Source organism: Cibotium barometz, chromosome 48 (genome assembly GCF_041138505.1).
Source record: "Cibotium barometz isolate CiBa-2024 chromosome 48, ASM4113850v1, whole genome shotgun sequence".
In the NCBI taxonomy this organism is placed as follows: domain Eukaryota; kingdom Viridiplantae; phylum Streptophyta; class Polypodiopsida; order Cyatheales; family Cibotiaceae; genus Cibotium; species Cibotium barometz.
In genome coordinates, this window is record NC_141093.1 from 35626872 (window position 1) to 35640944 (window position 14073).

A 14073-nucleotide genomic window follows, 5' to 3' on the forward strand; every position below is an offset into this window, starting at 1 on the left:
CTCTCACACACACACACTTGCTTTTCAAATCAATAACACACACATGCTGTTTCAAATTAATAAAACATTTATTTTTTTTAAAAAATCACATTAAAAAAAAGGACTTTCAACTACGCACAAACTTAAGACATGCAAATAATTCTCTCTCTCTCTCTCTCTCTCTCTCTCTCTCTCTCTCTCTCTCTCACACACACACACACACACACACACACACTTGCTTTTCAAATTAATAAACATCTTAAAAAACTTTCAACATTTTTAAAAATCCAACACACACATACACAAGCACATGCACACGCACACCCACACACACACTATCTAAATAAAGAATTTGGCACCAACACACAAATTAAGACACGTACATAATTCTCTCTCTCTCTCTCTCTCTCTCTCTCTCTCACACACACACACACACACACACACACACACACACACACACACATTTTTAAAAACTTTTAACATCTTTACGAATCCAACACGCCCACCCACACACATGCTATCCAAATTGAAAAAAAAAACACGAAAAACTTTCAGCATTTTAAAAAAAATCTCAAGTGCATATACACTCCTTTAGTCCTTAGGGTCAATATAAAAATATTGATTGTTGCTTGCATGGAAAACATAAAGCATAGTATAACCTGTTAAAAATGTCTCTAACCTTTAATTCTCTCTCTCTCTCTCAAACACACACACACATAATACAACCTTTTAAAAAGTCTCTAAGCATGTGGCTTGCAATAGCCACATTCTAATGTGTACATTAGAAATCGTTGTAGATGATCTCTCAACCAACACACATACATACGCACGCACACTCACACACTCACAAAGTGAATGTGTGTGTGTGTGGGTGTGTGTGTGTGTCAACATTTTAAAAAAATCAACATTAAAAAAAACTCTCTCTCTCTCTCTCTCTCTCTCTCTCTCTCTCTCTCTCTCTCTCTCATATACACACACACGTACGCTATTTCAAAAACTCTCAACCAACACACACATAGACACACACTAACTATTCACAACAACTAAATCATTCACACACAAACCCACACACACACACGCACACGCTTATGTGTGTGTGTGTGTGTGTTAAAATAAAACTCAAGTGTGTGTGTGTGTGTGTGTGTGTGTGTGTGTATTAAAATAAAACTCAAGTGTGTGTGTGTGTGTGTGTGTGTGTTAAAATAAAACTCAAGTGTGTGTGTGTGTGTGTGTGTGTATTAAAATAAAACTCAAGTGTGTGTGTGTGTGTGTGTTAAAATAAAACTCAAGTGTGTGTGTGTGTGTGTGTGTGTGTGTATTAAAATAAAACTCAACATTTCAAAAAGAATCTCACACACACCCACCCACACACACACACAACCACACACGCTCTCTCTCTCTCTCTCTCTCTCTCTCTCTCTCTCTCTATATATATATATATATATATATATATATATATATATATATATATATATCACACACACACACACCCATCCACACACACCACTCTCTCTCTCTCTCTCTCTCTCTCTCTCACACACACACACACACACACCCACCCACATAATAATATTAACATATTAACAAAACTTTTTTAAAAAACTTTCAACTTCAACATATCAACATGTTTTGTGTGTGTGGGTGGGTGTGTGTGTATCAATTTTTTTTTTAAAACTCAACATAAAAAAAAACCCACACACCCACACCCGCACGCCATTTCAAAAACTCTCAAGCAACACACACATACACACACACACACACACACAAACTATTCACAACTAAATGATTCACAAAACTAAATTATTCACACACAAAACCCACACACACACACTTTTTATTAAAATTAATAAAAGTAAAAATAAACTTTCAACTTTCAACTCTCTCTCTCTCTCTCTCTCTCTCTCTCACACACACACACACACACACACACACAAAGTATATTAACAAACTTTAAAAAAAAACTTTCAACTTCAACATATAACATGTTTGTGTGTGTGTGTGTGGGTGTGTGTGTGTGTATCAATTAAACATTTTTTTAAAAACTCAACACCCCACCCCCCCCACACACACCACTCTCTCTCTCTCTCTCTCTCTCTCTCTCTCTCACACACACACACACACACACACACACAATAATATTAACCAAACTTTTAAAAAAAACATTCAACTTCAACATATCAACATGTTTGAGTGTGTGGGTGGGTGTGTGTATCAATTAAACATTTTTAAAAAAAGCTCTCAACATTAAAAAAGAAAACCCACACACACACACACACTCTCCCTATTCACAACTATAAATCATTCTCTTATGTTAAATCACACAACTAAATCATTCACACCCCCCCCCCACACACTTGCTATTAAAAATAATAAAACTTTTAACACACCCACACCCCCCCACAGACACACACAAAATAACAAAGTAATATTAATATTAACAAACTTTAAAAATAAACTTTCAACTCTCGCTCTCTCTCTCTCTCTCTCACACACACACACACACACACACACACACACACACACTCACACACAGTAATATTAACAAACTTAAAAAAAAAAACTTTCAACTTCAACAAATAACATGTTTGTGTGTGTGGGTGTGTGTATATCAATTAAACATTTTAAAAAAAACCTAACACCCCCACCCCTACACACACACACACACACACACCACTCTCTCTCTCTCTCTCTCTCTCTCTCTCTCTCTCTCTCTCTCACACACACACACACACACACACACACACACACACACACAAAATAATATTAACCAAACTTTTAAAAAAAACATTCAACATATCAACAAGTTTGAGTGTGTGGGTGGGTCTGTGTATCAATTAAACATTAAAAAAAACTCAACATTAAAAAAAAAACCCCACCCCCACCCCCACCCACACACACACTCTGTCTCCCTACTCACAACTATAAATCATTCACAAAACTAAATCACACAACTAAATCATTCACACACAAACCCCCCCCCCCCACACACACTATTAAGAATAATAAAACTTTTAAAAAACTTTTAACACACCCACAAAATAATATTAACCATACTTTAAATGAAAACTTTCCACATGTTTGGGTGTGCAGGTAGGTGTGTGTGTGTCACTTAAACTTTTTTTAAAAAAACTCAACACCCCCAACCCACACACACCACGCGAACACCCAGAGCAAGGAGATGTATGCATGCTGCTCAGACAGGTATTAACGAACGACAGAGAGTAGCAGAGCGAACCTCGAACACCTCGAGCGACCACAGTGAAGAGGGTTGATGTGGCGAGAGAGCTATGCAGGTCGTTGTTGTGCCACAGAGAGCGGCCACTTGCAAAAACCACCAGGGGTTGACGGCACACGAACACCAAAGAGGGAGAAGTAGAGAGAGAACCTTACAGAGTGTGCAATCGACCACCCCGAGCAATAGACTCACAGAGAGAGGCAAACCTGCAAAAAACACCAAACATCACAAAGAGAGAGAGAGAGAGAGAGAGAGAGAGAGAGAGAGAGAGAGAGAGAGAGAGAGAGAGAGAGAGAGAGAGAGAGAGAGAGAGAGAGAGAGAGAGAGAGAGAGAGAGAGAAAACCTTCCATTCCAGAGGGGGCGAGGGAGAAAATGCAACAGAAAGGCGACACTAACCTCCAACAAAAAGAAAGGCGATTTGAATCTGCGTCTAGGCGAGGGAGGAAGGAGGGCGGCGGTAGTTAAGCAGCCTGCAGTGAGACAAAGGAATGGACGGCGATGGTTGGCAGTCTGCCCTTTTTCAAACCTTTGCAGCCCGCAGAGGGATGGGGGGCGGTGGCAGTAAAAATGCCCTGCAACGTGGGCACCTCCATGCACGCAGCAAAGAGAATCGGCACCTCCATGCAAACACATAGGAGAGGAGTCGGGAGCAAAGGAGAGGAGACGGGCGCAGGGTGCATTGAATGCCCCACGACAGAGGCGGCTCTGCCATGCAGACAAAAGTTTTTGACACGTGGAGAGTCCGTGAGCAAGCTGCTTTAGATATAGGTAGAAGGTAGGCCAGTAAACCTACTCCTAAGGTTTTGCTACTATGAATAACTAATTAATGCAAAAAATAATTGAAGACCCATTTTATTATTATTGAGGAGATTCAAGATTCAAAAAGGCACGTGATGATAAGGTTGGCACATTTTATATTTTTTCTTTCGATATACAAAGACTATAGAAAAAAAGGCACCATATAAAAATATTATTGAAATAAATACCAAAGGTATTCTATCCACTGAGAGGGGAAGGGGGGGCGCTTCATTGGAGCAGAGCCTTCTGCGCTGCCTGCTTTCCTTCGTGTTCTTCTTTTTTTGGGGTGGAGGGCATATTTTTTCTATATGGTCGCCTGTTTTAGCTGGCCAGTACCCAGTTTCGCTAACTGCAGTGTTGGGTGTCAACGAGGGGCTGTTTTTCCTGCTACTGCTGCTGGCCCATCTCTGCATTTGTTGCTTTAGAGGCCCTTCCATGGATTTTCAGTAAATACTACTAAGAGGGCAGCAGCCCTTCAACACCCATTTCTCAGTTAAGTGATTATGCTACTCTCATGTCTTAATTGCCTCCTAATCTCCCCATTAGCCTCCCTCTGCTGCATGCTGTTATAGACACTGTTCACCAAATGCCGTACAATATGTCAAGGAATGCATGCAGGCAGGGCAGACCCTAGATATACTTCTGTGCTCTAATGCTTTTAAGATTACTGTAAATGCCCCATGGAGGCTTCTACATACTGCAGCAGCTCACAAAGTGCAGCATCTTTAAAGTCTCTGCCCAACCTTGGATGCCATCACTTGAAGAGGTGCGCCTTACATGCTGGAAACACGTCTTCAAAGCTTGCAGATCTGTGGAGGCCTTTGAAGCATGTGGATCTCTCAAGGCCTTCCATTGATTACAAGGTAAAGTACGGTCTTTTCTTATGCTCATATGGAGCCAGTTGCAGCATGTGGTTCAGGATACACGCCTATAGGAAATCCAGACATGGAAATGTCATGAGCAGCACGGCAAATCTATGCACTTGGGATTCAAGTTGGAATCCTAAGTATGGTAGGGTTATGCCAGCCATGGCTATGTTTGCTGAAGCAGATCAGGGCAACTCAGACAAAGACTCCGCAGAAAAAGATGTTAAATACTACATGGACAACGTGTCACTTGTCATGGAGGATGCGGAAAATGGAGTTGATGGGGAAGCTGGTGCGAAAGAAGCAGGCTCAAATGCCGGGATGGCAGAAGCTTTCAATATCTCTTCTAAAACAGCATTTGGTATCACTGCTGCAGTATTTTTTGCAGCACTTCTGCTACCATTGTTGATGAACTCAGTCACGGGCGGGTTAATCTTGAAAACCAAGGTGCTCTCTTATGTCACATTGCTATGTGGATTCTACATGGCCTGGAACATAGGTGCCAATGATGTCGCCAATGCTATGGGCACCTCAGTGGGCTCAGGTGCTCTTACACTCCGCCAAGCTGTGCTGATAGCAGCAGTTTTGGAGTTCTCCGGAGCTTTTCTAGTGGGTTCTCATGTCAGCCACACCATGCAGAAAGGGATCTTAACGGCTGGATTTTTCAATGGCAAGGATTCTCTGTTGTTTTCTGGGATGCTTTCATCTCTTGCAGCTGCAGGCACATGGCTGCAGGTAAGTGTCATGTTCTCCTAACTTTTGATAACGGTCTCACTCTAGTAGTCAGTCAGTTGTGGCGTTCCAGTTGATTTTATCTTTTACAGAGTATGACCCTATAAATATCTGCTTCTGTTCCAAACAAAACAGTGTAGTGCCCTAATATGACTTAATATGCTGAGCAGTGGAGCTTGGCTTGCTCCTTCATCACCATCTCCCATATGGTTATAACATGTCTTTGTGCTCCCTTGTGACCTCCACCCCTTGTCATGTTTCTATGTGCAACCTTTGTGATGAGATGTGATGCCCCATATATTCCCAATGGATGCGATAAACAATCCCCTAGGTCGCGTGGCATGTTGTCGAAAGTGAAAAAATGTACCAACTCATCCTGACGTGAGTATAACCCATGTCCCCTAGACATATGGTTCCAAAACAACATCTCTAGTAATATCTTTGTGCTTTTTTCCGGGCCATCTAAGATTCCATCTTGCATGTAATTGGGGCATTCTCTCTGTGTGGTGGAGGGTCCTAATGCTCCGGGTTAGGGGCGTCTGGCTCAGAGGATGGATTGAGCTATCCTGATAAGAATGCCTCTAGGGCATGGAGCCGGAGTGTGGGTGTAGGTGGTGGGCTCTGAATCAAGCAAAGGCTCTAGTATGGCTGGTGGACTCTGATGTGGATGCATGTACCATAAAGAAATGTATGATGGCTCTCTGGGAGGTGTTCTGTCAAGGTTGGGCTTGTCTCTCTCAGCATGCTGCCTCAGCACTACATCCCTGTGTCGTTTGACCTCCATCAAGTACATGCCCAGGGATCTCTGATCCTCATACTGCATCACCCGTGCCAGTGGCCTGAACCCCTCTCTAAAAAGGAGTGGAATCTCTCCTCTGTCTTGTAGTAATCCAGACAGCTAAACATATAATGGGCCTCATTGTCTACTGCTCCTGTGGTGCGTACTCTACAATGTACATAATACATATCTTATGTATTATGTACATTGTAGAGTATATAACATGCACGTTCCTAAAAGGTGAATTTGGGCATGTTCCTAGATTCATCTAGGTATACAATTCAGCCGTATTAGCGGACATGCAGATTTCACATTGTGAAGTTTTCGTCCGAGTTGTGGCCAGTTGATATTGTGCTTATTCTTTCTATCTTTAGTGGTGCATTTGCCGTATCAACTACTTATTTGCTGTACTAATTGTTTCTATTTGCTACTTCCCTTAGTGCTAGGCTTCATTATGGCTGAGTCTGCCCTGCATCCCCAGAGGTTTGACAGAAACTCAGTACGAAGGGCTTTGTGTGAATATATGCTCTTATGTGTGTGTGTGTGTGTGGAGTGCATGTGAGAGCATATCTTGATACATAGTTCTACACCCACTATTGGGCATTGATGACGTTAGTGGGGATGTCGTAGTATCTAGTCTATACTATGCATAATGGAGTTGATAGTTATATAGTCTTGTGGGTTGACTACCATGAGTATATAACATGCACGTTCCTAAAAGGTAAATTTGGGTATATTCCTAGATTCATCTAGGTATATATTTCAGCCGTATTAGCGGACATGCAGATTTCACATTGTGAAGTTTTCGTCCGAGTTGCGGCCAGTTGATATTGTGCTTATTCTTTCTATCTTTAGCGGTGCATTTGCCCTATCAACTACTTATTTGCTGTACTAATTGTTTCTATTTGCTACTTCCCTTAGTGCTAGGCTTCATTATGGCTGAGTCTGCCCTACATCTCCGGAGGTTTGACAGAAACTCAATACGAAGGGCTTTGTGTGAATATATGCTCTTGTGTGTCTGTGTGTGTGTGTGTGGAGTGCGTGTGTGAGAGCATATCTGATACATAGTTCTGCACCCACTATTGGGCATTGATGACGTTAGTGGGGATGTCGTAGTATCTAGTCCATACTATGCATAATGGAGTTGATAGTTATATAGTCTTGTGGGTTGACTACCATGAGTATATATAACATGCACGTTTCTAAAAGGTGAATTTGGGCATGTTCCTAGATTCATCTAGGTATATAATTCAGTCGTATTTGTGGACATGTAGATTTCACATTGTGAAGTTTTCATCCAAGTTGCGGCCAATTGATATTGTGCTTATTTTTTCTATCTTTAGCGGTGTATTTGCCCTATCAACTGCTTATTTGCAGTATTAATTGTTTCTATTTGCTACTTCCCTTAGTGCTAGGCTTCATTATGGCTGAGTCTGCCTTGCATCTCTGGAGGTTTGACAGAAACTCAGTACAAAGGGCTTTGTGTGAATATATGCTCTTATTTGTGTATGTGTGGAGTGCGTGCGTGAGAGCATATCTTGATACATAGTTTTACACCCATTATTGGGCACTGATGACGTTAGTGGGGATGTCGTAGTATCTAGTCCATACTATGCATAATGGAGTTGATAGTTATATAGTCTTGTGGGTTGACTACCATGAGTATATAACATGCACGTTCCTAAAAGGTAAATTTGGGCATGTTCCTACTTTCATCTAGGTATATAATTCAGCCGTAGTAGCGGACATGCAGATTTCACATTGTGAAGTTTTCGTCCGAGTGACGGCCAGTTGATATTGTGCTTATTCTTTCTATCTTTAGTGGCGCATTTGCCCTAACAACTACTTATTTGCTGTACTAATTGTTTCTATTTGCTACTTCTCTTAGTGCTAGGCTTCATTATGGCTGAGTCTGCTGTGCATCTCCGGAGGTTTGACAGAAACTCGGTACAAAGGGCTTTGTGTGAATATATGCTCTTATGTGTGTGTGTGTGTGTGTGTGTGTGTGTGTGTGTGGTGCGTGTGTGAGAGCATATCTTGATACATAGTTCCACACCCACTATTGGGCATTGATGACGTTAGTGGGGATGTCGTAGTATCTAGTCCATACTATGCATAATGGAGTTGATAGTTATATAGTCTTGTGGCCCTGTGGGTTGACTACCATGAGTATATAACATGCACGTTCCTAAAAGGTGAATTTGGGCATGTTCCTAGATTCATCTAGGTATATAATACATATCTTATTCTTGGCTTTGCAAGCCTCTACTCTGAGGTGGTGGGAGGATGCCTTGAGCTGGCCAATGGCAATACGCATAGCATGTGGCATGTAACAAATGAGGCCACCCAAACTCTGCATGTATGATGTCATGTAGTAGTGATGGCTTACTCCTGATCATGCGTGAAAACATCGTCACGTGTAGCTTCTCTATGCTCCTCCACTCATTCTTCCGTAGGCCTGATTCCTAGAAGGTTGCACCATACGTAGCTGTCGGTAGCTGGTCGTACTAAAGTGTCATAAAGCCAACACTTGGGTACAGGCTCCTAGAAATGTGCCTGGAAACTTTGTGGGTTCTCATGTAAAAGCCTTAGAAGAGCATTCTAAGGTAGAGAGAGAGCAGCCAGAGTCTCTCATATCTGCTGTAGACCTGGCCAACCTTTGTGTGTGTGTGTTTTCCTCTTGAGGCTCCATAGAGGGCTGTAGAACCACCGTGTTCCCACTTATCCAGACTTTCCTTATGCCCACTTTAGGTCTGACAACCCATTGGTGCCCAAGGATCAATGTCCACAGGCCATCAACAGCCACCATGGCCCTAAACTAACCATTGCTAGTAACCGCAGGACTCTATGGCTTTCACACATGGCCTGACACAGCTGCACAATCAAAGTAGGTGCTATTCATGTATTTCCTTCTTTCTTCCTCTCTTCTTTGTCACTTTGTTCTTTTTCTTCAGTTTCCTTCGCACAATGTGGCTTGAGACCCTAAAGTATATGGTGGTAAGACTTAAGAAAGCCATTGACACTTTAGTCTCAATTGATCTAAATGGAGAGGCAAGGACATGCCTGAACAAGAGCTTTAAGAACTTAGAGGAACACATTTTAAATAGCCTATTCTAAAGAACAAAATGGTTTCAATCTCTGAATCAGAAGTTATGATCAATTTATTATCGATTGATGAAGTTTTTCTTGGGACCTTGTGTTTTTCAACATTTCATAGAACGCGTGATCTTCACTTGTTGGTATTCCCTTTGAATTGACATCTGTGTGCAAAAGGTTGTAGAATGCAATGTGAAGAGCATCGTACCTCATTAATATCCTCTCTTATTGACCTCGATCTATCAACCTTTCTTAAATCAAAACCCTTCCAAATGATATTAAGGTAAGAAGAAGAAGAAAAAGGAAATAAGCATCAATTATGGAGGTACAATGAATTTAACGGTTTAATCCACTAATAAGGAGGGAATATTCTTGATGTGTTTTGACACACTTGCTTCTTGAAAAAGCACATCTACTATCATAAAAATATAATCGTTACTTTCACCTCAAGAGTCACCAATGTGCTGTAGTGCAAGTCTAGAAGTTTGAATGCTGTCCTAGGATGGCTCCTTGGGAAGAAATCATGATGGTCTAATTAATAGAATAAGAGCAAAAGGAGACTCTGTGGCCCTGGCTACTGCTCCCCAAGTTGGCAGTCCTGTATGGTTAGGTGCAGTATCCTTCGCCAAACCTCCGTAGGGTGGGTGTCTCAGTTGCATTTTCTCGGCTGCTGAGCAGTCCCAAGTGTAGCGTTGCTGAGACTCCAGCTCTGTCCCAGCGTCTCCTGCGTGTAGCTAGCCTATCCATCTTGGTCATCCAGGACCCCACACAAGGCCACATTGCACTGTCAACCAGATAATAGAGTGACCTGGCAAGGGCAGAAGCTGCTTCAAAGGTGTCATCAAAATTCAATGAGAGTTGGGCTGTCATGCCCTGTGCTAGTCAGTGCTGCTATCTGTGCATTGCCCTGGGTCTCAGTGCACTCTAGCCAGTGGCATGCTCTTTCAAATCAAGAGTTGTCAAGATGGAACAGTAGGGGAGGGATCTGTTATTAGGTGCTGCCATGGAAGCTGATCACTTCGTCTTGTGTAGGGGGGACACACGGATTATCCTCAGTGGTTTCATCCAATAGAAGAAGGTGGTCGTTCTGCCCTATCAAAAAGATGCGTGCGTGCGTGTGTGTGTGTGTGTGAGAGAGAGAGAGAGAGAGAGAGAGAGAGAGAGAGGAATTTGTAACATCATAGCGGACCATGTGTGATCCATATGACGGCACTGAAGTGCAGGGAATGGGACTTAAACCAAGATCTCTGGATTAGGAGACTGATGTATAAACTGCTATGCTAGGAACCATGCACGCAGTGTTACAACCCCACAGATCTCCTAAACACAAGACACATGACCAAAAGTGAGGTTACAATGCCAATGAGGTGATAGCTCAAGTGGTGAAGGTGTTTTCCTAGGACCAAGAGGTCCTGGGTTCAAAACCCCCCTTGGTGCTTCCTCAGCTGCATCGCCTACAGGCGGTTAATTAAGCACCTATGGGCAGGCTACAGGAGGATCTTGGGCCCAAGGCCAGTCGAAAAAAGAAGTGAGGTTACAACAATAACCCAAAGTGAGGATCTTGGGCCCAAGGCCAGTCGAAAAAAAAAGTGAGGTTACCACCACAATAACCCATGGTTCACTTTTATAATGCCCACTGTTCACTTTTATAATGCCCACTGCTGCTATAGATAACCAAATTGTTATAAATAGCCAGTACACGTGGATTTATTAATAATAACCCTAGTCACCAATATTAGCCTGCTTTCTTCTAATCCCAAGGCTCCACTAACCCTACTGAATTAGGCCCACTAATCTGAGGATTAGTAGCCTGGTATATAACATGCCTGCACATGCACTCGCACACATAACTGTATCAAACTAAACAAAGTCTTTTGGTCTATATTTTATGCAGGTTGCTTCCTACTACGGGTGGCCAGTTTCAACAACTCATTGCATCGTTGGTGCCTTAGTTGGGTTTGGATTAATCTATGGAGGTGTGGAGGCAGTTTATTGGAGCTCCTTGGCAAGGGTTGTGTCTTCATGGGTCATTTCACCATGTATGGGAGCTGTCATGTCATTTTCTGTCTATAAGTTCATCCGGATGGTAAACTCAGACCTGTTGCATATTTTAATAATGAATCTATATCTGATGGCTGCACTCTGTTTATCTCCTTTTAAACAATGTCATCTTGGCTGATGCAGTTTGTGTATAGTGCACCAAATCCGGGGCAAGCAGCAGCCACTTTAGCTCCTATAGCAGTATTTGTTGGGGTTGTGGCCTTCACTTTAACCGCCTTTCCCATGACTGGGAACCCTCTATTAGTGTTGGCACAAGTGCTTGCTTGTGGGTCATTAGGCGCCTATCTTATGCACGTCATCATCAAGCGGCAGTTTGGAAGTCTGCTAGGGGCCTACTGTGAAGTTCTGCCAGATGTGGAGGCAAAGGCCAATGGTTGGATGAGTTTCCTGCGGAACGTCAGTGGACCCACCGGATCGCAGTTGAGGGTTGTCTATGGAGTCTTTGGTTATTTGCAAGTGTTATCTGCATGCTTCATGTCTTTTGCCCATGGTGCGAATGATGTCGCCAATGCAATTGGTCCCATATCTGCTGCCCTAGCAATTCTACAAGGAACTGGATTGGGAGCTGGCGACCTCGCCATACCAATTGATATCCTAGCTTGGGGTGGATTTGGTATTGTGGCTGGGCTGCTTGTATGGGGTTACAGAGTTATAGCAACCATTGGGAAGAAAATCACAGAGCTCACTCCCACAAGAGGCTTTGCTGCGGAGTTTGCGGCTGCTACCGTGGTCGTGATTGCATCAAGGCTTGGATTGCCCATATCTGCAACACACACCTTGGTGGGTGCTGTGATGGGCGTTGGCTTTGCTCGGGGTTTGAACAGTGTTCATGGGGACACTGTCCGGGAGATAGTAGCCTCTTGGGTTATAACCATCCCTGTGGGAGCTTTACTTTCTGTGGCATACACACTGGTGCTTACAAAGTTTCTCACAGGCGGGCTGTAAGTGAGCTCTCCTGAAAAAGAAGAAGCCAAAGTTTGAAGAAATTCACACATGCTGTTGCCTACTTGCATCATTTCTTATAATGATTTGGCCAGGTGTAAATTAAGGTTCAACTTGGCATCTCACAAGGACTTTGATATATGAATTGTACCATTGCAATGCTGTGACTGCTACGCTCATCTCAAAGCACAGACAAATCCATACCATTGAAGTCAATATATTGTATTATTCCCAACCCTTTGAAGGTGAAGTAAAGCCAGTGGTTGCAAAATATTAAGAAGTCTGTGTCTGTCTGATCTGTTAAGATTGGCTACTGCTCAATGATCTCTTTCCACGTGTTCTCCAATGACTTGTCACTCCAAAATTGGTTTTTATTAAGGGAAACGACAAGTGCGCACGTGTGTGGTCCTTGCTGTTCACAAGTGGTAAATTAGAACCTTCAGGCTTCCATAAAATATCAAAAACTCCATGTGCACTAGTCTCACCATGAATGTGAAAGCAACACACACATACATAGTTACAAAGACGTATTGAAACCATAATTGATTAAAGTTCAATCATTAATCAATGTCAATTTGTCAACTCACATTTGAAAAATGAGAAGTTTAGAAAGTGCATGGGGTTATTAATTATACTGATAGAGGGTGTGGGGACAAAAGGCTAGCGGTACAATTGGGAGCCCTACTCATTGAGTGTGAACATAGTTAAACATCTAAAAACAATCTGTAAAAAGAGCATACAGAGATGAGTCAATCTCATGAAGAGAGAGACAGTCATATAAAGATTGCTGAAGAGAGGAATAGAAGAATGAGTAAGCATCCAAATAAGGCCCAGCAAAAACTATCCTGTTGCGAGACTGCCAGGTAGTCCATAAAGCCCAGTAGCGAACCCAATCAAAGAAGACTTTATAGGATCTAAGGGGTGAAGGGAGAAGACCGAAGATCCAAAAGTATTTTCCAAAGGGTGCTTGTCGGAAGCGGGCTCTCAAATGTGCAGCAATCCGATCCAATAAAGTCTTGGTCAAAGGACAACTCCACAAAAGATGAAAGACTGTCTCTTGAGAAGCACCACAACTATGACAAGTTGAAGGTGCCAAAAGTTGCCTAGCCAAGAAAAGGTCGACTGGCAAGACTCCAATCAAGCATCTCCATAAAAAAAGTCTACTTTTCAAAGGAAGACTGCATTTCCAAAGAGAATGAAGCCGCTGTTTCCACCAACCTTGACTTTTATGAAGATGCCAAATCTGATTTGCATGTTCTTGAACCCAAGAGGCAGGCAACAAGAGATGATATATCGAATGAACCGAAAGTTTAGCCATTGATAAAGAGCCTCGTGCAGGTTGTTCTCTTCTAAGGCTCCAATGAGCCAAACGATCAGAACGATCCAAATCTGCAATTGGTTCAAAAGGAGCAAGAAGCTCTCGAATAAGCTGCCAGATTGATCTATAATGCATCCCCAGACCAAATTTTCTAGCGGCAACCACAAAAGAAAGCACATGGCCACCAGCATCCAAAACATCATCAATAAGATAAACTCCTTTCTTTGAAAGGAAATATGCCTTCCTAGGCTCTCGTAGAGCCAAGGG

The 14073-nt window shown here is 42.5% G+C and overlaps 1 protein-coding gene across 1 annotated transcript; it reads left to right on the plus strand.

Moving 5' to 3' along the window:
- Positions 1 to 4178: 4178 nt before the first annotated feature.
- Positions 4179 to 12759, plus strand: LOC147611119 (inorganic phosphate transporter 2-1, chloroplastic-like). Its single transcript, XM_086785779.1, has 3 exons — positions 4179 to 5614; positions 11380 to 11571; positions 11670 to 12759. The coding sequence occupies exons 1-3, from the start codon at positions 4694 to 4696 to the stop codon at positions 12489 to 12491; spliced, it is 1935 nt and encodes a 644-aa protein (XP_086641905.1). The 5' UTR covers positions 4179 to 4693; the 3' UTR covers positions 12492 to 12759.
- Positions 12760 to 14073: the final 1314 nt, after the last annotated feature.

Bases quoted from the DNA above. Each gene is read 5' to 3' on its own strand.
- LOC147611119 (XM_086785779.1), top strand. From the start codon at position 4,694: ATGGAGGCTTCTACATACTGCAGCAGCTCACAAAGTGCAGCATCTTTA. The intron at 5,615-11,379 runs GTAAGTGTCATG...TATTTTATGCAG, and splicing joins CTGCAGGCACATGGCTGCAG to GTTGCTTCCTACTACGGGTG. The intron at 11,572-11,669 runs GTAAACTCAGAC...TGGCTGATGCAG, and splicing joins TCTATAAGTTCATCCGGATG to TTTGTGTATAGTGCACCAAA.